We start from the raw sequence: 22915 nt of genomic DNA on the forward strand, positions 1-22915 counted from the left end.
TTAAAGCCTTTTCACCAATCCATGAGTTTTCTGAAGCCTGGGAACACATTGCTGCCCAAGGGCATGCCAACACAGGGTTCAGCCCTACCCAAAGAACAAACACTTGGACAGCTTTCCTCACCCAAGCCCTCGGGGTAGGGAGGAGGCAGTGGTGGGAGCAACAGCAGAAGCAGAGCGCTGGCATTGAAAGCAGCATAGTGTACATGGAGATGGCCATCTGGGGGGTTTGCACCTCCACACGAACTCTGGGAGAGCGTCTCCTCCACCGCCAACGTGACCATGAGCAGTGGCAGCAGCAGAAGCTTCAGGAAGAACAGAAAATTACTGGGTGTAATTGAAACTGCAGGGAGGAGCTAGGGACATAAAATGTAATTATCTGCCATGGAATGGAGCCAAGATTAGCAATCCTACTTCTGGTCATTTCAAGTTCCCATTAACTTCTCAGTGTGCTGATGTTATCAATTCTGTGTCTCACTCCCTGGGCCTCCTCTGGTCAGGGTCTCAAATCACTTGTACAGCAGGGGGTGAAGGGCCTGGAAGATGCCCCTCCCTAGCTTCTAAGGTGGAAGGAGTAGGAGGATACTCCAGCTGAACCAGTTGCACCACTCTCCTCTCCAGGCACAAGTGGCTAGAATTGGCTAAGGTGCTTTTTTGGTGCTTGGAAAGATGATCTGGGTGGGCATCACAACAATTCAGAGATATTCTCAACTACAACAGGTAAGACTGGGTCGACTTCAGACCATCTCAACCTCCCTTCTCCTCGCACTCCATCTCAGCAGGCTGCAGAATGCACACCCAATTCACATCCAAACAACACCAGGCATCCCCACATCCACCCCGTGCTCAGCCCATTCCACTATCTGGCACCCAGGTATCTCTTGCTGAGGCTCTGACACTTTCTTCCCCTGTATCATTTTCCTTGCAGCCTCACCATTCGAGAATGCAGGAGCTGCAGAACATCCCTCGTTAGCCTCATCTCCAGTCTGGCCAAGGTTTCCATCCACAGCAACAGGAGGAGGATGCTAGTTGGTGACTGGCACTTGCATGACCTGTTCCTATTTCCTCACCGTTGGACATCTCTGGGGAGCAGTGGGCACTGCTGAGGGTGCCCTTAACAACATCCATGCCTTGCTCTGCTCCTTGCATGAAACCAGCATGAAATCAGTGTACACACATGAAATCCATGGCTTTGCCAAGAGGCGGAAGACCATGGACTCCAGCCCTGCGGCCTGCACCAGGAGGAACTTGACTTCAGCAGTTTCTTAAAGGCTTTTTTATAGACCTTTGAAAGCAAGCACCGCATCTTTTCTCCATTTTAAGCAAGGAAGAGAGCACGCACGCTGGCAGGATCAGAAGATGCCCGCCCCCTCCCCCGCCAGCCCCCTTACCTCCACGAGGTGAGGCGTGGGGTTGAAGCCACACATGTTGCAGACCTGCTGCCGGCAGGTTGTGCAGGTGTTGTAGTTGGGGGGCTCACTGGAGCCCACATTGATCTCCGCCTTGCAGAGGGGGCACGAGACCCTTGCTTTCGGCACTTCCTTTGGCTTGACACCCTGCTCTGGTTTGCCTGGCTTCGCCGCCGGCGCGGCACCAGCCCGGCCCTGTGCCCCTGGGGCTTTGGGACCAGCCTCTTTGCTGGCATCGCTGAAGACAATTTTTGGAGGCACTTTGCCAGGAGACGGCTGGCTCGGAGCAGGGGCCTCTGGCTGGACAGACATAAGCGTGCTGGCCTGGGTCAGGAGGGATGCCCCAAAGCCGAAGAGCTTCCCTGTGAGCCCCTCCTGGGGCTGCTCTGGTGCTCCAGCCCCGGGGACCGGGGCAGCAGGCTTCGCCCCAGCATCTCCTGGCGTCTTTCTCTGCTCGGAGGGGGAAGGCTTGGCTTGCTGATGCTGCGGGGAGGACCTGGCCTGATGCTGCGGGGAGGACCTGGCCGCCTCCTGAGGTTTTGGCTGTCCTTGGCCGTGCGGTTCCCTCTGTGGCGTTGTGGGCTGAGGTTTGGGTTGCTCTTGTGGCAGGGCACGGGGGGCTGGTGGGGTCTTATCTGCAGCCAGGGGTGGTGGGTGCTTGGCTGGGGACTGGGAGGGGGATGGCGAAGGGGAGTGCAGCTGCTGCTGGCTCTTGGAGCGAGGAGCGGTGGTCATGTCCATCCCCAGCGCCCGCTGCATCTGGCAGTTCAAGCACAGCCATTCCTTCACCTGTGAGACAAGGAGAGGACATGGGCAGTGAGTGATGGGCAGGTACAGCTGCCTGCAGGCAGCCCCAGCACACCCTTACCTCCCCCCAGACAGACCCCACATAGCCATAGGAACCAGCCATCAGCCCCTGAAAAACATTTTGGTACCATGTTCTTCACTAGCAGCACCTCGCAGTCGGGGCGAGCGGCCCCCATCTGTCACAGGTACCCACGGCACAGCACGCCGGCGAGAACGCCAGCTTTAATTAGCCTTGGTCTGCTTCCAAAGCTTCTGCTGTGAAGCAACTGCTTGCCATGAGGCTCTGCCTCTCCTGGGGGAAGAGGGGCCTTTCCGAGGGCTCATAGCTCCACCACTTTTCCAGAGTCCATTTTTTCCCTCCTGCCTGGTAACCAGAGATAGCACAGAAAATAGCCAAGGCCAAACAAGGAAACACCACTGTGCCATGCCCAATGCTTCCCTGGGGCTAGCAGAGATGGATTTTCTGGAATCAGTGCAGTGGTTGTGATATTCCACTTCAAAATTTGGCTCTGGAATGCTATAAAGGAGTGCAAAGAGTGCTGCTCCTTGCACAATGCATTTGCACTTCCAGGAAGGCAAAGTGCATGCTGGGGAGCAAAGGGTTTATATTCACTCTCACTACAATGAACTTTTGCATGCAAATGAAAAATAGAACAGTTCTCTGGCTAAGTGGTGATAAATGAAAGACTTTCCCCATGAGAGATGTTCCCTGTGACACACTAATGTCTAAATTAAGTTAATTAAAGAGGCAGTAAAGCCTTTCCATATGAGGAATCACCAGGATGCTCAGCAGCTCCATAAGTATTAATATACAGCACAGTCAGCAGGACAGCCAGGTCTGCTTGCGAAAGACTTCTCCAAGACAAGCAACTAAGGTGGCAAAAAGGACCAGAACATTCCCAAAAACCAGAGCAGCACACACGACAAGCAGATGCAGAGCCTGGCAGGGGCAGCACCTGACAGCTCCAGGTCCCTGTGCTCTCTGGGGGCTGCACATCCCACAGACCTGCACCCACTGCACGAGGTGTGGATTTTCCTGCCTTTCATTCCGGAAGCCATCTCTTCATTCCAGTGTTACGGATCACCTCTAAGGCTCAGCTTAAGCCCCACTGCAGAGACATTAATCACTTTGCCCAGTCCCACAGCTCCAGGTCTGCTTGGCCTTTTGGTCCTACGGTTGGAGGCACAGGTGATTCATAACCTGGCCACAGGGTTTTTCCCCCTACACTCCAGCCACACAACAGGCACTCTTCAACCTTCTTCTGCTCACAGGAGCTGCCTACAGAGATGCAGTTGAGTGTTATTACAGTCTCGTGATGGGACATGATGGCAAGTCCTCGAGAGGTGAGGCAAATAACTCCTAAACCCCTCCTTACAAGTCCCCTCCCCATAACGGTTGTCATAAAGGCCAGCCTTAAAATAATAAACTTTTAAAAACAGAGGAAATTCAAGTCAGCTAGGAAAGATGGATTCAAATTCGGGGGAGTGGATGAACAAACCTCCACCTGCCCACAGTGCCCCTTCCCCTCTCTGCACCTGCCGGGTGCCAAGGCTTGGCACTGCCTCCAGCAAAGCTCTTCCCATCTCCTTACAAGCCTGGCTGCACGTCATCTCTGTGCTCTTCCCAGCCCTCCCTGTACTTGCTGAGCTCCTACGCCACTCTACACCAGCCTCCGCTCGAGTCCTTCGCTTGGAGCTGAGGGAAAACAGCCACAATTTTCCCCAGAATTTTGCGCTACATTGTCGTTTCTCCAAGCTGTTCCAAAGGAGCCACATTATATTTAGTTTCTGAAAATAGTACTTTAGTTTTTATAATTTCTTAGGGTCTTGCCGTCTCTCTTCTGACATCCAGAATTTCTCACGTTATTTTTGCTTTCACACCCCCTGGAATTTCTTCCCACTATTCTATTTCAAGAGAGTGTCTACCAAAATCCCATCAGCTTTGCCCACCATCCCTATCAGCTCAAATTAAGGGAGAACCAATCCCTTCTATTAAGGTTCTTGTTCCCAGGATGCAAGAAATTCAAATCTTCCCTCTCCACATAATCTCCTTAGCCGCACTTTAAGACCCTAAGTGAGGTGGAAACTGGGGGAAGAGGAGATCCACTCCCTCCCTGTGCCACACAGTCCCCATTTTGCCCTTGGCCAAGGCTCCTCCAGGAAAACCGGGGCACAGGGAGGCACTGTGCCCAGGTCCCGTGGCCACAGGAGCTGCGTATGGCTCACGGACAAGCCCACCAGGATCTCCCTGAGCTCAGGGCTGAAGAACCATGGGATCATTGTAGCTTTCTCACTTTTCACGATGAACCTACGACCCAGATAGGAAAAAGCCAGGGGGCGTTTTAGATGCAATAGGAGCATCCAATTGCCCTTGGTGACTTGGTGAGGAACATCTGTCCTGAGGAGCAGGAGAAAGCTGCAGGCATGAGCTCCCAGAGCAAGCATTTGAAATGTAAATTGAGTTGGGATTATCACAAATTGCCTGGCCTGCCTCCACTGATGCAACCGATGACACACTGTGTGGGTTACACAGATCAAAGACAACTTAAAGGATGCTGCAGGGAAGATAGCAAAGACGAAGGGCTGAGTTGTCTTCCCAAAGATCCTTCCCCCCCAAGAAGGAGAAAGGAGAAGGGAAGAGCCTGGGTGATAAGGAAATAGTAGGATAAATCATTCTTTTCATACTCTTTTCCCCTATTTCTCTCTACTGTTGTCTGGGCATCTTCCCCCAGCATGATGAGTCTGCAAGCTAGAAGAGAAGCATTTAGAGGATGGTGATGCAAGTCAATGAAATAATCCAGTTCCATCTATTTCTGTGTCCTGTTTGCCCAGTTCTTCACCAAATCAAAAGTTTCAGAGGTTGGATTAGTAAAGATTTACACCCAGACTCTTCCTAGAAAGGACAGGGGTCCATCACTGGATATGGGGGAGCTCTTAACGAGACAGATATGATGGACATGCTGTAACCACTGTCCTGGAACATTTGGGAACAAGCCGGATAACACTCCTTATGAGGATGAAGCATTTCCATCTTATTAGTAATCGAGAACATTCAACAACATCTACCAGCACCAGAAGATATTTAAATTCGGCAGAACTGAATAATTTTGTATCTAAGAGAACTAAGAAAACTGCTGTGTGCTGATGTTCATTTTTAAGAGGAAATTTTAGGAGGCTGGAAGAGTCTTCTGCTTGAAGAAGGCAAAGGTAGGGCCTGAAGGGGACAGGGAGCCAGACATCTGCCCAAGGCAGAAAGACAGTGCAGAGAACTGAAGGACACACAAACACACCCATCAACATGGTTTTAGGAAAAACAAAGCAAACCTGATTTTATTCTCTGCACATCTGATATTAATAATGCACAGAAGCAACATCCTTGATGTCCAAAAGGTGTTTTAGCCTAGTAATGTATGACATGCTGACAAAAATAAAAAGCACTATAGAATATGAATGGTGAATATGTTAAATGGATTTCAGACTGGTTACCTGTCTGAGCTGGGGGCAACGAGAACTCACCACTTCCAAGGTATCATTGTCTCACTGTGGCCTGTGCCACTCACACACAGTGGATTTTGGTAAAACCACAGCATCAGAATGGTTTTGGTTGGAAGGGACCTTAAAGATCATCTGGTTCCAGCCCCCCATATCTTAAATATCGATGAAGATGAGTCTCTACTGCCTGGCAAACCTGCGCTCAGTCTGTGCAGGAAGCCTGGAGCTGGAAGTAGGAGTGAGGAGGTGGATCAGCCTCCTCTTCCAGCACCAAGGGACTCCTCCCAGAGTCATCCACGGTTCCACACCGACATTTTAAGGAGATTAGTAAAACACTGCGGGAGATATAGACCGGATCTGTAAGAGTGATTCTAGGGATGCAGAAAATGTCTGAAATGAGAGAATTGAAGAGGTTGATCTTTTTCGTTTATCAAAGAGAAGATTAAGAAGTGACTTGATTACGATATAGCAGCACATTCAGTGGAAACAATATCACGTACTAAAAGGTTGTTAATTAGGCAGAAAAAGGCATAAAAAGAACTAATGACTGGAAATGGAAGCCAAATATATTAAGCATCACTTTTAACAGCAGATGTTTCTAACCATTAAAGCAAATTATACACATGCTGTTGGGCTCAGCAGAAGACTCAGGGAGGTAAAGCTTGCAGGCCTTTCATCTATAGGATATTTTATGCCTGTTCTGATCTCACAAGCTTTGATAGCTTGAACCATCCCATCTGTATGGACATTTGGGATGTTTGTATCCGATACTTGACCTGCCCCAGCCTCACACGTAGTACCCAACACGCCCATGACCACCAGCCTTACCTTTCCCACTACAGACCCTTCAAACACTCAGAATATTCTTCAAAACCCCCTTCCAAATCTTGTTATTCCCCAGTGCATGGGTAGGTCAGCAAAAGGCAGCATTTGCTGGGTCACAGCTGCCAGATGTGCCTCCCCCCTCAATGCAGTCCTGTGAGCACCGACCATTTGCAAATCCCATTAGGAATGAAAACTTTCCAATCAGCGTTTTCTTTTAAAAAAATTGCAGCAGGAACATCCACAGCACGTGCTGGCTCTACCCAGGGCATATTTAAACACTGATAAGAATTATAAATTGGATATATGCACACATACATGTATAAAATTACAGGCATGGTGGGCTAGATTGTGACCCTCTGCAGAGCAAGTACGTAAAGGGGACCAAGATCCATCCCTGTGCACTGAGGTTTCCAAACCATCTAGAAAAACACCAGGAAAAGCACATGTTTAAAAAGGATCTGAAATGATAGACACAGCTTGAGTCTATAAGGCTTCTGAAGTTATTCTACCACCACCTATTTTAGGAGACTATGTGAAAATAGCCCATCCCCAGGATTTGTTACCAGGAGATGTGAGGGAGCACTGGTTGTGCAGGTTGTTTTGTTCCCCTGAGGTAAGACAATACAGCTCTAAAAGTACCTCAAGTATAGAGTTCAGCCTTTGCAGTGGGCAGAAGCTTTAAAATGAGCACTGTAAGCAGAAAAACATCGTAATTGAACATCCAAGATATTTTCACGCCAAAATTTAGGATTATAATAAAGAGTAATTCTGTCTTTGCTGAGGGTTGGTTATTTTGGACCATTTGGAGGTCACCCAGGACGCTATCGTACTACAGAAAAAGAGTAAATCCAGAAAGGAGAGACCATATTTAGATTACCATATTTATGACTTTGGAGACTTGAGATGGAATGGTTCCTCACCAGCTCTACCCATTTAGACCTCACTGCAGCCAAAGCCATCGACCTTGCTAGCTACACACCCCTGTGTCAGAGGAGGCCACGGGGCTCAGTCCATCTGACCTGTTTTAAACAATTATTTTAGACTGGGAAGAACAGCTCTCAAGTCATCTTGAGTCCAGCATGATCAATCCCACCCAAAGGTAACCATTTTGGACAGGACAGAGAAAAGGAGCTTTGTTCAGCAGAAGATACAACCCACACTCATCATTTGGCATGAGACAAGACGTACAACAAACTGAAAAACCAGAAGCCAAGTTCACGGGAATTCAGAACAGAAAAGGAATGTGGGTTTTCTGTGTTGCCCAAAACATGTGTATTTAATATTCTACAAAACTGAAAATCCTGAAAAAAAAAACCCCAACCATGTCTGGGAAGAGCATGAAAGGGCACCTCTGGCAGCAGTTCTTCAATTCCAAGAGCCCCGAGTGGGCCCCTTCCCCAGAGCCCCCCCAAGATGAAGTCACCCCCCCAGCAGATGCACCCCAAGGCCACTGTCACAGCTCCCTCTGCCTTTTGCAGGCACCAGTATGAGTATAAAAATAACCCAAGCTGGAACTAGGTAAGGAAGGTACTGTGTTAATCAGGCTGACGGAGAGGCTCAACACCAGGATCAGTGACTGGATGGAGAATGGTTTCATTCATGGCTGCTACTGGCTTATCCTGGAGGAACACTGCAACAGCCTGGCCTCTCCTGAGAGCTGCCAGTGCCCTGCCTGAGAGTGTCCTTAAGTGTCTCCAGCTCAGCAGCTCTGCCTGCACATGAAGAACTGCTGTCTCACAAAATCAGCCAGTCAGCGAAACATCCCTTCCATCCATGCCTCCCGGATCCACTCCTGAGGAGCTCTCCGGGGGGCACATCTTGTGTTTTACATTGTCACGCTGAAATCTGCCAAAGCCACATACTCTGCACTTAAACAACATCCTGATCCAAGGGAGGAGGCAGTGCTAGAAGGCAGCCCTCGGCTAGAGAACAGAGGAAATGGCAAGTTGTGGGGAGCTGGAATACTGCTGTGAAGGCAGGAGGTGGGAATGGCTGCAGGAGAGCAGGGAAAGCTCAGCAAATGCTGGAGGAGCTGCTGATGCATGAAAAAAACTAAAGGTACCATATGGATCAGGTTTCCTGCACCATCCCAGACTGGCTGGTAGAGCATATGACAAACACCAATATACACCTTTTTCTGAAGTTTTGGTTTGTTTTATAGCAGAACGAAACTATCTCTGGAAGTGTTTGAGGCAAAGGTTGGATGGGGCCCTGAGCAACCTTACCTAGTGGAACATGTCCCTGCCCATGGCAGGGGGTTGGAATGAGGTATCTTGAAGGTCCCTTCCAACCCAAACCATTCCATGATTCTGTTGCTGAGTTCTCCTACAGCAGCACAGGGACAGTTTGCCATGGAGCTCATGTCTGGAGGGTAGGAAAAGCAGCCCTGGTTGTCTGGATCAGTGCACAGCCTACATGCAAATGCAAAGAGGAGCCTGCAAAGCATCCCGTGGGAGGCTGTGATGTGGTGTATCAGTCAAAGTCCGAGCTGAGTGGAACCGATAACACCAGGAGATGGAGTCTCCCAAGGTGGCTTGGGAGGACCATGAGCAGCCCAGGGTGAGGGAGCTGTTGTGTGCCCGGGGCCAGGCTGCGTGTCAGGACATCACCAGAATTCATGCCTGCATCCAGGTGGAGAGGAGGCGGATGCAAACATGCAGGCAGCGTGGGCTGAAGCTTCCTGGTCCAAATCTAAAGCACAGTTTGAGGAGAACCCAGGGCTCCAGAGAAAATGTGCAATTAGGAGTGTTTCAGCACTTAATTGACAGGGGGAATTGGTCACTGAGGCAGCGAGTCACTTGTGAAAAAGGCCACCTTATGCTCATCTTTATCTTCAAACATCTCAATACAAATAAAATCTAGTCCTTGGCACTCCTGCCCAGAAGGGGAAGCCACCGGAGCCGTCAGTAATCATCCTGCTAATGCTTGCCAGAAAATAATCAACTTGCTTGCTTGCTGGCGAGTGAAAGGAACCAACCCCCAAACTCATCTCCTTCTCTGCAAATAACAGATGGGAAACTGCGTTTGTCCAGAGGATCGAGCTGAGAAATAAGACAGTGCCATTTCATCCTATGAGTCACTTCTCAACCAGTTTCCTTTCTCTGGTTAGCACTCCCTGAACCAACCCCAGGCTACTTGAGCACGTCTCCTCTCCCCAAAGGGCATCAGGAGGCACTGACCCCCACAAGGCTCTGAAGACCCTCTGCGTTTCAAAGACGACCTCCAGCTCCTGCACCTCGCTGCTCGGTCCATCTTTCCCTGCACCACGCAACCAGGGACACGGGGATGAAGCAAACGATCAAAGGAAATGCACGCCCAATAGCTTTGCAACTAACCTCGATCCGCCGTCACAGGCAGGTCGGTGCTCCCCGGCAGCATCCCCCATGGCTAGCTCCTCAGGAAGTGAGAGCATCCCCTCCTTACTGCTTGCCCTTGCTGGCAGAGAGGAGCAGATGGGCAGAGGAAACCTTTCCAGCGCCAGACCCAGCGCTGCTCCTCTGCTCCCCCCGGAGCGCGGGTCCCCCGCCAAACAAGGCGCTGCCTAGCTAAGCACGCCGGCAGTGCCGCCGCCCGAGGCAAAGGGACAAGTCCTTCCAGTTCATTAGGGAAGGTTTCTTGCGCGATTTGCTGCCTCACTAGCTCCTGTTTAGACAGCCTTTGTTCCCCGTCCGCAGGAGCGCATGAAAGGTTTGGACGTCTGTACGTGCTGGGAGGATGCTGTCCCCTGGGCCGGGGCAGGGAGCACGGCAGAGAGCTCACCCTGGGCTTTAACCTCCCGAGCTCTGCACGCCGAGGTGCTCTAAGTGCAGCCCCAGGTGCCTCTCGCTCCGTGATGCGGGACTTCCTCGGGAGCCCTCTCGGCCAAGGAAAGCCTAATGGCTTGCTTTGCCTTTTTCTGCTGCTGCTCCCGTGCCCTGCCGCCAGCCGAAGGACGGACGTCCCGAGTAACAGGAGCCTCCGGTCCTGCTCACTCATTGTCTCCTGCAGAACTAAAATAGCAGCCTGGGAGGGAGCAGAGGAGCTCAAAACTTTCCATTCCCTGGTACCTCCTGCCCAAAGAAGAGGAACACACGAGGCTACGGGGCTCCTCGGGGTGTCATGTGCAGCAGCGATGCAATTCACAGCTATAACGCTATGAAGAGCACAGGCTGCTCCCAGTAAATAGACTTGTAACAGATTAATTTAAAAGCAGCCCAGTTTCCTATTAGTAACACAGAATAAAATCATCCATTTACTGCATGGCTCACATTTATTCAGCTCTGAGTGGTCCCTGTTGCAGCCTTGCTCATGAGCTCCCAGCTCCTTTGGGAATCTTCCTGGACAATTACAGCAATGGGAGATAATGGCTGTAGCTCAGGGACTAAACTAAACGCTCTTGAATATTTAAAGCTCCTTTCACCCCCAAACTTTGCATTACCTTGGCAGGATCAGCATCTGAGTACAGCACAGCAGTGACGAGGGCGGAGAGGAGCGTGATCCTCTGACCCACATGTCTAGGATGGAAGGTTTTAAATACTAAAAACAATCCTGGTGCTAGCATAAATAGCCCAAAGTGTTTCCAGAGAGAGGGTTGCAGACCTGGTGTTATGGCCTCACACCTTCTCCAGACTGAAGGAGCCAAGTAAGTCTAATTTTTCCTGGGCTAATGTGTATTTACGAGTGAAGCCACTAGAATGAAAAATTTGTGCGAATGAACACATCATAGTGGATCAGTGCATCAAAGCAGAGTGTATCTTCTGCCTCTCTTTTTATTGTTGTTGTTGTTATTCTCGATTAAATATGTAACAAATGCTCTTGCAGAATTTAGGGCCTGAAGATAGACAAGCCATTGCACAATCTTTTTACATACCTAAACAGACTTAATTGCTCAATTATTCCAGATAAACACGATAAATTGCCTGTCATGAATAATTTATAATCCAGCTAGCCACACAATCTGTGAAACACAAATCTATGGCTGCAGCAAAAGAAATGTAAGCAGATGCCATGATCCCAAGACACCCTGCTGGGTACCAAACGCTGGCCAAAGGAGCAAGCAATAGGCTGTCCAGGGCAGGTTTGATCTTCCACGAAACCCTTTGGACAGCCCAAACCTTCATTTGGGTTATTGTGTTGCTGAGAGGATGCAATTATTGACAGATAAAATAGGCAAAAAGGTGTGTGTGCACCTTGGAGGAGACAGGCACAGCACATCCCTCCCTCCTGTTCATGGTCTGGACATGGCTGGGTGTCCCATACAGCCCTTCTGGGGAGCTGGCTGTACTGGTTTCCCCAGGAATTGCATTAGATGATGGTGAAGAGCTGCAGTGAGGCACAGCAGGATGCAGTGCTGGAGGATGGAGGCCCACAGGGCCTGCCACAAGGGACAACAACACTCTGGTTGCCAGGGAAGGAGCACTGCCAGCAGGAGGAAAGGTCCCAGCCAGGCAGAACTTACCATGCTTGGATAGGAGAGACCAGAGAAATCTACCTGGAAGGAGTCCAGAAGGAGAGTTAATCCTAAACCCATGACAAAGCCATCCCAGGCAGCTCCCTTCCCACAGCAGAGGAGTAATGAACCAGTCAGAGGGGCAGGTACCAGCTTCTGGCTCCAGTGACCCCAGACAAATGCAAGAGGCTTTCCCACGGGGCTCAGGACCCTACCACAAACCTTGAGCATCTTTATGACTCTCTGAGAAGCAGAGGAGAGGCGCTGGGTAGATTTCTTCCAGCCTGGGCACCCTTTCCCAGAAATAGCTTGTCCAGTCACCAGCCACCTATTTTAAATAAACTAGAATAGGATTTTTGTGTTGGAATTCCTATCCCCATCCAAATATACCTGGACATCCAAATACACCTGGATCATACGTCATCATCTACTAAATAAAATTTACACAAGAATCTGCAAACAATTAGAATTTGCACAGGTACCTGTAGAGCCACATCACTTTAAATTGGGTTTTTATAGCTATTATTTAGTCTTAAAGAAGGGGCTACTTCATTGCCAGCCAGCCTACAAGAGCAATCACCCTGTCATAAAAAAAAATGAAGTTAGTTGCAAAGCAAGATTAAAACTGGTCATTCAAATCATGATTTGATGAGAGTTGGAGTTGTTCAGCCCGGAAAGAGAAGACTCTGGGGAGCCCTTAGAGCCCCTTCTAGTACCTGAAGGGGCTTCAAGAGAGCTGGAGAGGGATCTTTTACAAGGACATGGAGTGACAGGACAGCAGGGAACAGCTTTACACTGACAAGAGGGCAGGAACAAAGAGGATACTGGGAAGAAATTCATTACTGTGAGGGTGGTGCGGCACTGAAACAGGTTGCCCAGGAAAATTGTGAACTTCCCATCCCTGGAAGTGTTCAAAGCCAGGTTGGATGGAGCTTGGAGTAACCTGGTTTAGTGGAAGGTGTCCCTGCCCATGGCAGGAGCTGGAATGAGATGAGCTTTAAGGTCCCTTCCAACCCAAACCATTCTGGGATTCTATTCTATGATACTGTGCTTGCTGAGCTAAAGTCATCATTGCCATGGAGATCTAAACCAATATACCAGAAAGGTGAATAAACTCTTAATGAAAAAGAATTCTGCTACTTGAAAGACTGTCTTTTCTGTCACAACCCAAGCCAAAATTTGAAGTGACCCCATTTGGGGAGCTTTCTGCAGCCTTCCTGAAGGGGGCCAAGAGGATTACCATAGAGCAACCTGCCTAAGACCCCTTAGCACAAATGAAAACCCCGGGCAAGCTTACAACAAAAGCCAGTTTAGTTCAGCTCAAATAAAGGGCCAAGTCCTCAACTGCAAGACTAGAAACTGCAACAAAAGAGAAAGACATTCAAATAGAAATCGCTCAGGTAAAATACCAAAAATATTGCAGAAGCTAATTCCCTTCTAGGGCTTCTTATCTTTCCTTTGAAAGATCTCCAACAAGCAGCACACAGGCAGCAGCAGCTGCAGTGCTTCATGTCCATCCAGACAGCCAGGAAACTACAGAGGAGCAAACTGCACAGCTCAAGCTGATTTCACCCCACTTTGATTTGCTCCAATGCCAATTAGAAACCATTTCTGAAGAGAAACAATAAATCTTGTCGTCATGCCCCGGCTGCAAAGCCAGGATACTCGTGTGTAATTACCAGCCACGGGACTGACTCTGACAGGGCATTTTTTGCAGGTGAGACAGCAGCAGTGATCATGGCTCCCTCCACTTTCAGGGGTTCAGCTGGAGAGATCTTGCCTCTGATTTTCAAGTATCATGCATCAAAATATCCAGCTGAACAGCAGGAGCCATGCTGACTGTGAGCAATCAGCCCCAAACTGCCTCAAACCAGGCAGAGAAGGCATGGATTGGCCAGCAAGGGGGAAGCAGCAGAATCCATGCACCAGGAGCGAAAAGCATTTGACATCCAAATAAACACCACCTTCCCATAAGCTTTTATCTGCCCACAGCCTTGTCTGTCGGCGTGGGCTGACTCCTGGCACACTGCAGAGAAAGAAAAGGAGGAGCAGGTCTGAAGCACGGGATGCAGCAGGCGCTGGGATGCGGCACAGCACGTGGTCCATGGGGATGCTGCTCTTGGGTGCACAGTGACCTACTCCCACAGGGAGAAGGTCTTGCCATGCCGAGATCTTCGCTTCCCAGTAGGATGCAGGCTGGATTGCACTGGACAAGTGCCTGCAGCTGGAAGACATGGGAAAAAGGGCTGGCTGGAGAAGGGTGACTTGGGGTAAGAGCTTGAGCTGGCCAAAATCATTAGGAAGGGCACTGAAGCTTTCAGTTTCTACTGTAAGAGTAACATCGCCCAATTTTGGCTCTTGGTTGGGTGCCATAACTTGGAGATCCCTCAGTGCAGTGGAACTCTTCAGAGCCCTCCAAATGACATGCCCTTCAAAACCATCAGATCATGAGACTTTTTTTGGGCAGAATTGCAAAAACTTTACACCCAGGATCTGCATAAAGCATTATTATTTCAATGTGTCCCCCTGATATCAAAAGGGATTTAGCACCTGGAATTAGTTATGGAAAATAGTATTTCAGAAGTTGCTGGATTTTTTTTTATTCTTCCTAATTCAATAAAGCAATAAAAATTGCCTGCTGAGAGCAAGTTGTGGGATCCCAGAAGCAGCTCAAAGACAGATGGCAGCAGCAGCATGCCTATTTGGGGATAGTTCTCAAAGCACTCTCCAATTTGAAGGCCACAATCATATCAGCTGGAAAATTAATATGGCAGGTCACAACATAAGGTAGAGTGTGTAAAAACAAATTTCAGGGCATTAGCTGGCCTGGCCCAGCATTTCTGTACTGACTTTGTACTCCAAGAAAAATCAGCATTCATGTCCCAATCTGCCAAAGGTCCCTTGATAGACCTTTGAGCAGGTTGCTGAGGTCTAGATGACAGCACCATGCCTGGGTACAAGGGCTCACTTTAACTGGGCTTCACTTTTTGGGATGGATCCCAGCACTGTTGGTCTCGCACTAACACACTGTGCTCTATCAAATACCATGGGTATTTGCTTTTCTCAAAGCTTGCAAGGTTTTGCAATACATAGAGTATGTGGGCAAAACAAAGGCAGGTGAGCTCACTGACAGGCCTCTCCTACAATAAGTATGCTCCTTATTTCAGAGGAATCCAGAAATGCAGGTAATTCAACCCTTTCTCAGGACCCCAGAGTAATTTTAACACAGACCACTAGTTTTTAGCCAGACCTTTCCACTAGACCTGGTATTTTATCTAGTGGGCATCATACTGAGAACAGAGGTTCTCAGGGAGAAGGGGCAGCAAGCAGTGCCTTTCAGGAGATCAGGACAGACATGGGATATCTTGTGGGAAGGAACATGGCATGCTGAGAGAACAGGAGGGGCTGAACAGAACCAATGAGCAGCTCAGAGCCATGATAAACCTGTTTTTGGAGGAATCTCATACTCAAGGAGGCACAGGGACATGGCCTTTCCAGCTTCTAGGGTATTCTGCAACTGGAGGGAAAAAAACCCCAAAACTAAAATCCTGAGGGGAGCTCCCACTCCTAGGTCCAAGCCCAGCAGTGCCCCACTCCATCACACCCAGCTGCTTGCTGCACTACATGTGCACCCCTATACGTTTGCATCCTTAGTAGTTTTTTAATGGGGAACGCTTGCTGATCTGCAATTCCTGCAAAGCCAAGCCACAAGCAGTGACAAGCTCGTTTGCTCTTTGGGGAGAGGGCTTCAAATAGCTGCTGGCTCGTGGCAATTAAAACGGGCAGAGCACTGCCACCGACTCCGCCAGCCTGCTCTGACTGATGCAAGCGCCGGCTGGAGCGCTCTGATAAGGATGTTGGATGATTCAGAATAATCTAGGCTTTGCTGAACAGATGAGCCCGAGTGTTTGTGCTTCTGTTTCCGTCTAATGGGAATACTGTGTTGTGTGCATCGGAAAGGGGAGAGGGCGGCTGGAGGTAGGAGAGCACCAGAAATTCCTCTCCACGAGACTGATGGGCACATCTCTCCTGCCTGCCACTCAGGTCTCTTCCTTCCATGGAGGTCTCCTATTTGAGGGTCTGGCCAGTCTGCCCTCTCAGCTGGGACATCGCAAGGAGGTGGCAGAGCAGCTGGGGAGGGAACAAAAAGTCAGTGTTAAAACTTCTCATCCCGAGGGTTCTTTGCAAGGCTGCTGCACAAATAGCTGGGCTCAATTAAGGTACAGGAGATGAGCATGAAAGTGGGCAGGGCAGGGAATAAGAGAGAAGAGGAGGGACACACTTGTTCAGTCCTTAAAAACAACTTCTAGCTGGTGTAGTGCTGTGTTATGCATATGCCTGAACTCCTTCTGTCAAACCTTTAATCTCACCGGTCTGATGCATAGTCTACTCCCATTCCATTAAGATCACATCTTGCTCCCTGGATTTCCAGGGCCATTCCAACAATTTGGCTTTGATTTACTCAGAGCAGAAAGCCATGCCACCAGCACAGGCTATTTACAACATAAACTGACTCCAGAATGGAAACATCCCCCCTTCGGCTGTCCTTGATCAAAAGGTTTGCAGCTAAGATAAAACACCATTTCAATCAGAGTTAAAATAATCAGTTTTCATAGTCCATGAGCACCATATCCCTCAGATCTGGGCTGTCCAGGAGCACAGCCGCATATCATGTCTCTGAAAAGAGCTGGGTATGGCAGGAGGGTGAGGTCTGGGAGCAGGGCTCGAATTAAGATGGTGAGAAACACCTCTGCAGGCTGAACTGCTGTTCCACAAACACCTCACTGCATTCACAAGGCTGCTTTCAGAAATCTCTGAGGCTTTTCAGTCCATCACACTATGTAAATCCTTTTTAGCATCTAAACGTGACCATGGCCAAGAGACAGACAAGAGATAGGGTCAGGAAGAAGCAAGTTGGTTTATTGTGGTGGGAGCCCACGCAGCTCTATAAATAGCACTGATGATCAGCTAAATTCACGTTACAAGAGACACTGACAAGATGCCACCACCTCTGTCTTTAAGGACCAGACAGACCTTGTACATCACTACCATTCAAGGTGGGAAGAGCCATGTCACAACATCTCCTCCTTTTCTGGGGTTCTCCCACTGGGCACTCCTTGCTGTGCCAGGGATGCAGCCCCTGGGACAGCTCCGTAGGGGTGGGTGCAGAGTGGGTGCTAATGTGGAGTGTCCGACACCCTCCATTACAACCACCCTGCTCTCTGCAGCTTGTAGAAAGACCGTAAAACGGAATTAATTCAGCTAGGATTAACTCAATCGCCATCAAAGCGCTGAAAGCTCTTGAAGTTTCCTCCTAAGCGCTCCCCGAGGCAGCGCAGCGTTCCGGCAGCAAACACATCGCAAACCAGGGCGCACAGGCGACGGCTGTACAGCCCTGTGCAGCTCCTGCTCTCCGGGCTGCTGCGTGCGCACTGCGTGGGAGCTGAGGGACACTCAGCCACTGGGCGATTTCACGCACTCGGCGGGCAGGAAAACCTGGAGCAGCGTCTGTGAGAGCAAAATATCCCCATCCACCACCACGGGCTGTAAGGGATCTTATCCCTCTGCCCGGGGATGTTCAGGGGAGGGAAGGAAAGCAAGCAGCCGCCACAGCAAAGCTCTCAAAAACCCAGGGAGCCTCTGACTCGGTACCCTGCTCCACTATGGAAAGCTTGACAGCCACTTCCGATCCTCAGCTGTTTTTTCTTTTTAATGATAAAGTGATATGGGAGTTGAAAGCCAGAAGAAAAACCATGTCTCATCCAAGCAAACAGCTTGTTGTAACTTAATGTACCGAGGGAAGGACGGCGCAGGGTGGCGGCGGCTCAGCGCGTGCGGCTTGCCGGGCTCGGTGTTCAGCGAGCGGCAGAAGACGCCAAGCGGAAAGGAGGCCACTTCCCATCCCTCGGGAGGACTCCTCTCCACTTGCAGTTGTTTTAATTACCCCTCTGCACCGCAGCATCGCTCCAGCCTGTGGGAAGCCACGCTCTCCCGTCCCCTCCGAAAAACTGAACATGTCACCACAGCCCCTCCTGTGTCCCCGCAGCCGCGGCTCAGCCGAAGCAGCCGGCAGCGGAGAGGACCCACTCTGAGCAACACCAGCCCCCTTAGTCACCAGCACCGTTAAGCCAAGATCTTTTCTGACATTTTCTGCCAGCGAATTTTGCATTATTTGAATCATCCACGCAGAGCACAGCAAAAGGCGGCACATTGGGAGGAACAGCCAGAATTACTCACGAGCTTTTTCTTTTCGTGGGCTTTAACTTAAATTGTGATCTGTCAAACAGACGAGCTGCATGTCACTGTGGATAGCTGGGAGAAGCTCCTGCTCAGGCTGCAGCAGGGGCCAAAAAGGCAAACAAGCTATTTCTAAGAAAGGCTCAGCAAGAGCAAGTGTGCTACTCTCCAGCTTCATATGAGTTGTTTCATTCAGTGTTAATCACGCCATTAAAAAAATTAAATAGAAGTTCACCAAGGGATAACAGACACATCCTTCACTGCAAGGCTGCAGATACAGGATGGAACACCTGGTGTAGGGATAAAGAGATTAAGAAGTGAAGGGCAACAGTGAGGAAGGGCTAAAACATGGCAAATATACATACACATACAACCTGTTGGTTCAGGGTGATAAATCCCATGTTCCTGTCAGTGTTTTCTCACCATAAAAAATCCACAGTATATTCACTGCAGCCACAAAGAGCAGATATTTAGTGCCCAGCTCATAGGGTTCTCTTGAGAAGAGCTGTAGGGCAGAAAGCACTGGTCCCACCTGCCCATGGGGCAGATGCTGACCTCGGACACTGGGATGGGAGCAGCCCTGTGGCAGCAGATGAGGCCAAACATCCCTGCCCAGGCAGCTGCAGCCCAAATTGCTGTATCCTTAGGAGAAGGTAGCAGGCATGCCAAGCCCTGGCTCCTGCAAACAGCATCACCCGCTGCACATGCGGGTCACTGCTGGCTGAAGCTCTGCTAAAAACAAAGAAAAAACTGGAATCAAACACGCATTTCTCTCCTATTGCACAGCATGATCCAGTGGAAAATTTCTCCCAGATCTGCAACGTAATGCTAACGACAAATTTATTTTTACAGCTATATGGTGAAGGAGGATGATCTCAAAAGACAAATCATTCTAAAACGGGCAACTTGACTCAGCAACACAGGGGTCTGGCTGAATATAGGGTACAACCTACCACGTACACTGCTCTCCGGGCTACTGCGTGTGCACTGCGTGGGAGCTGACAGACAAAAAGCTGTCTAACACCACAGCAGAACAAAACCACTGCCTGCCCAAGGGTATCTGATCTGATGACAGATGGAAAAAACACACCTCTGAACTTGCTAATAGGTGCATAGAAGGAAGGACCACTGCTGACAGAGCCAGCCCTACCTCCTCAGCTACCCACAGACACCACAAGCATGACACCAGAGTGTGAAATGCCCCAAGGGATGCCAGGCCAGAGAAACATTTATTTTCCAGACCAAACACCTATCCTTTAAAAGGAGAGGGAACTATAACATCTAAACAGAGCCTTGTGTTTCTCCATGAGCACAATAATACAGATGCAGGAGATGCAGGACCACACATGTGCCAATGGCTGGGGCTGGAGGTGCTTCATGGCCAGGAGCACAAACAGTTGTTGAGGTCCCAAGGGCAGGAGAAAACCTTGTTGGCTTTGCCTTGTTCAGCAAGAGAAGAGACTGTGTAAATGTAGTATCACTGTCACATCTTATCCTCTGCCATCCTTCCCACTGCAAAGAGCTACATTCAACATGGACCTGATGCACCCAGAGGAAACCTTGAATTTTGGGAATTGTAATGCCAGTATTGCCTCACAGCTTCTCAATAAAGACCCAAAAAGGTAAAGAACACTTTGGTTGCTTGAAAAGGCAGGGAGAGACAGGGGAGATCAAATTTCTCATAAAACCCATGTTTAATTATCTATCAGCAAGTAGATCCCTTTTTTCATCCAGTCCTCCAGTGCTCAGCCCTGGGGAAAAGCACTGATGTCAACAGGGATTCTACCCACACTTGCACAGCATCCTGTAAATGTCTGGAAGTTGAATGAATGGCAGGCAGGAGAGGAGATGGATGAGAGGAAGAGATGGGGATTCACTGCCATTAATAACAGCTATTGGTTTAATGTAGAACTGATAATCCCCCTGGCGTGCTAAGCACAGCCCATGGCTTGCAGGGTTTCTGAACCAGTGGTCATTAGTCATGCCAAAGCCTCCTGAAGGGTAAATAAGTTAGATTGGGCCCCTAATTCACAAATATGCTGGGTTTTGCTGAAAATTGGACACCAACATGGTGCAATGCGTAAAATAGGGACAATGAACCAAATGAGAAATGGGGTCCTTTGAAAGCAGTATATGAATAGCTTCACAATTTCAATATCTGAGTTTTTTTCAGTCATTTGCTAAATGACTGAGGTGATGTCGTGGGCAGGCACCACTCTTGACAGTACGGCCAGGTTGGAAAAGGCTTTGGACCACGTCCATTCTTCCAGTGCCAACAAGCCCCATTCCTGCCACCAGAGATGCTCTGCATTGTGTCCTGCCTCAGCTTCCCCCAACTTCTTCTTTTTTCCACTTTACCCAAATTTTCTTATACTATTAAGCAGAAAAACATCTGCTGGGAGGTTATGACAGGATATAAACAGCCCTACACAATACTTGCACTATTTCAGTCTCATCTCCTCAGCTGATGGTCTATTTTCCATTAATACAATTTAAACGTTTACCTAAAAAACTTTAAATGACTTTGTGGCTACCTCCTCTTGCTACAGATAACTCAAGAACCACTGAGAATTTTCTTCTCCTGTCAAACAACCCTGACCACAGCTGGGAAACCAACCAGCAAGTTTTTAATCCTCCTTGAGACTTTTTACATTTCGCTTGCTGAAGGTCCGTGATCAAAGGTTTGTGATGAGCTTACATGGCACAGCGCACGTAGGGAACAGATTTGCTCTCAAATATTTTAAATATTTCATAATTCATTATAGTCATAGCGTAAAAAGTACAAAGAACCTCTTCAATCTCCCTAAGTGAGGCTAAAAAACGTGACGCAGAACTGAAGTTTAACAACTATCAGTCATAAATACAGCAAATACAATCAAAATGGCTTGGGGACAGAAGCAGGGCCTTCAAAAAAAAAGTAATTTGGTAAAGAACACACATGTATAAACATGTTCCTTTTATTCAGGGCGGTGCATCTGAATACTTATGAAACTGCCTCTAATAAACACTACTTCAAATTGAAAAAAGCACAATAGAAATGTAAGGCAGCCAAGAAAGGTTTCCTATAATCCCAAGTGGTTCCAAGCAGACCTATTAGGCAGCCAGGCATTTTGAGTTTCATTTCAGCTCTAACTAAAGCACATGTTTTAATGCTGTGCCACTGCTCTTGATTAAAATCAAACTCAAGTTCCTCGTGTTTTGGGTTTAGAGCTTAGGATGGTGAGAAAACAAATTAAAAGAAACCCAACAAATTTTAAGAGAAGATTGAAGAAGAAATTAATTTATCAAATTAGCAATGTGCAGCGGCACTTCAAAACCCAAGAGAAGCAGAAAGGATGCCTGCAGGTTACTCCTTATGATACCAAACAGAGCAAATCCAATCAGATGAACATGCTGCTGGATCAGTCAGGCAAAAGCCACAGGAGTGGCAGAACAAAGTAAAAGATGTATAAAAAGAGGATTTTCTAAACCTATTGTACTGGTTTGAAACTGAGCTATTCCCCCTGGAGGAGGTGACAGCATCAGTGGTATGGTCCTGCAGAACAAGCTGTCAAAAAAAAACCCTCAAAGACAACACAGAGGAAAAATAGAAAAGAAGTTTTAATGAGAAATTAAAAATCTTACTAGAATGTGAAAGCTGCAATGTTGCATTTTAAATAACAGATCTCCCTTCAAAAACCTATTTCCTGCACAGGACTGTAAACAAACGGATAGATTTTAGCATGTTATTTCAAAACTCCTTGTCTTTAATGGTTTCACCATTGCTCCCTGCTTGATAATTCCCTTTCCTTGCTTAAAATAACTGTCTATGGCAAGAACACTGACCTTCAGGAATAAGTGAATGAGTGAGGAAAGCAGCCCGCCAGCACACGACCAAATTGAAAACGATGACAGCAGCTATTTTGGGGCACGGAGATGAACAGAGGGAACAATATGATTATCAACATGTAAAATATGAGTGACACCAGCAGCAGACAGGAACTTCTGTTTGCCCAGTCTTGTGAAACAAGAACGAGCTGCTGCTCAAAGGAATAAATAAAAGCGTAAAATGATATTTCGTTTTTCTCAGCAAGCGATCAACTCAAGATGCCACAGAGACTGATTGCTTCGTCAGCACAGAAATTCATGACTTGCTTTTAAGATAAAATGACCATCAAGCCACATGAAAAGGAATAAAACAACAGCCAAACAGCCAACAGCCAAAGAAAAATAGTATTTCAGAGGGAAGTTTGTGCTTCTGAGCAGAAGGTATCACTGAAGTACAAAGTGAAGGTGTTTTGTTAGGTGGTGCAGCTAACCCTCTGAAAAATCTGCTCTTGGAGTTGTAAGTGGCAAGATGGGGCTTGACAGACTACAGCTCATACACAAAGTCTATTATTGTCTTTAAATATATATTATAAAAAGCTATTTTATACCATGTATATATACGTATACAAGTAAAAGACTCATGAAAAGAAAGGGTTTATATAAGATTTTAACCCAGCTCTCAAAACCATTTTAGAAATCATTATGCCAAATCAGCCCTGGGGCTCCCACCTCACCATTCCAGTGATTTCTGGCAGTTCCACAGATTGCACAGGAGAGGCTGTACCAAGGAAAACACAATTTTGGTTTTCTTGGGTTTGATTTTCTTAGAAAATGTGGTATTTTTGATGATTTAATCCTGCTAAAGAGCCTTGAAAGCAGAAAGAAGTTACAAATTCGTATCTACTGCGGCACA

At 48.2% G+C, this 22915-nt stretch overlaps 1 protein-coding gene across 1 annotated transcript in view; it reads right to left on the reverse strand.

The window, feature by feature from the left end:
- Nucleotides 1-22915, reverse strand: part of BSN (bassoon presynaptic cytomatrix protein) — an 86990-nt gene that overhangs the window by 39583 nt on the left and 24492 nt on the right. Inside the window, exon 3 of the mRNA XM_069028235.1 lies at nt 1389-2195. Within this exon, the coding sequence (XP_068884336.1) occupies nt 1389-2195 (807 nt within the window). The remainder of the gene's footprint in view (nt 1-1388; nt 2196-22915) is intronic.

This window comes from Aphelocoma coerulescens, chromosome 12 (assembly GCF_041296385.1).
Source record: "Aphelocoma coerulescens isolate FSJ_1873_10779 chromosome 12, UR_Acoe_1.0, whole genome shotgun sequence".
NCBI classification, from domain to species: Eukaryota; Metazoa; Chordata; class Aves; order Passeriformes; family Corvidae; genus Aphelocoma; species Aphelocoma coerulescens.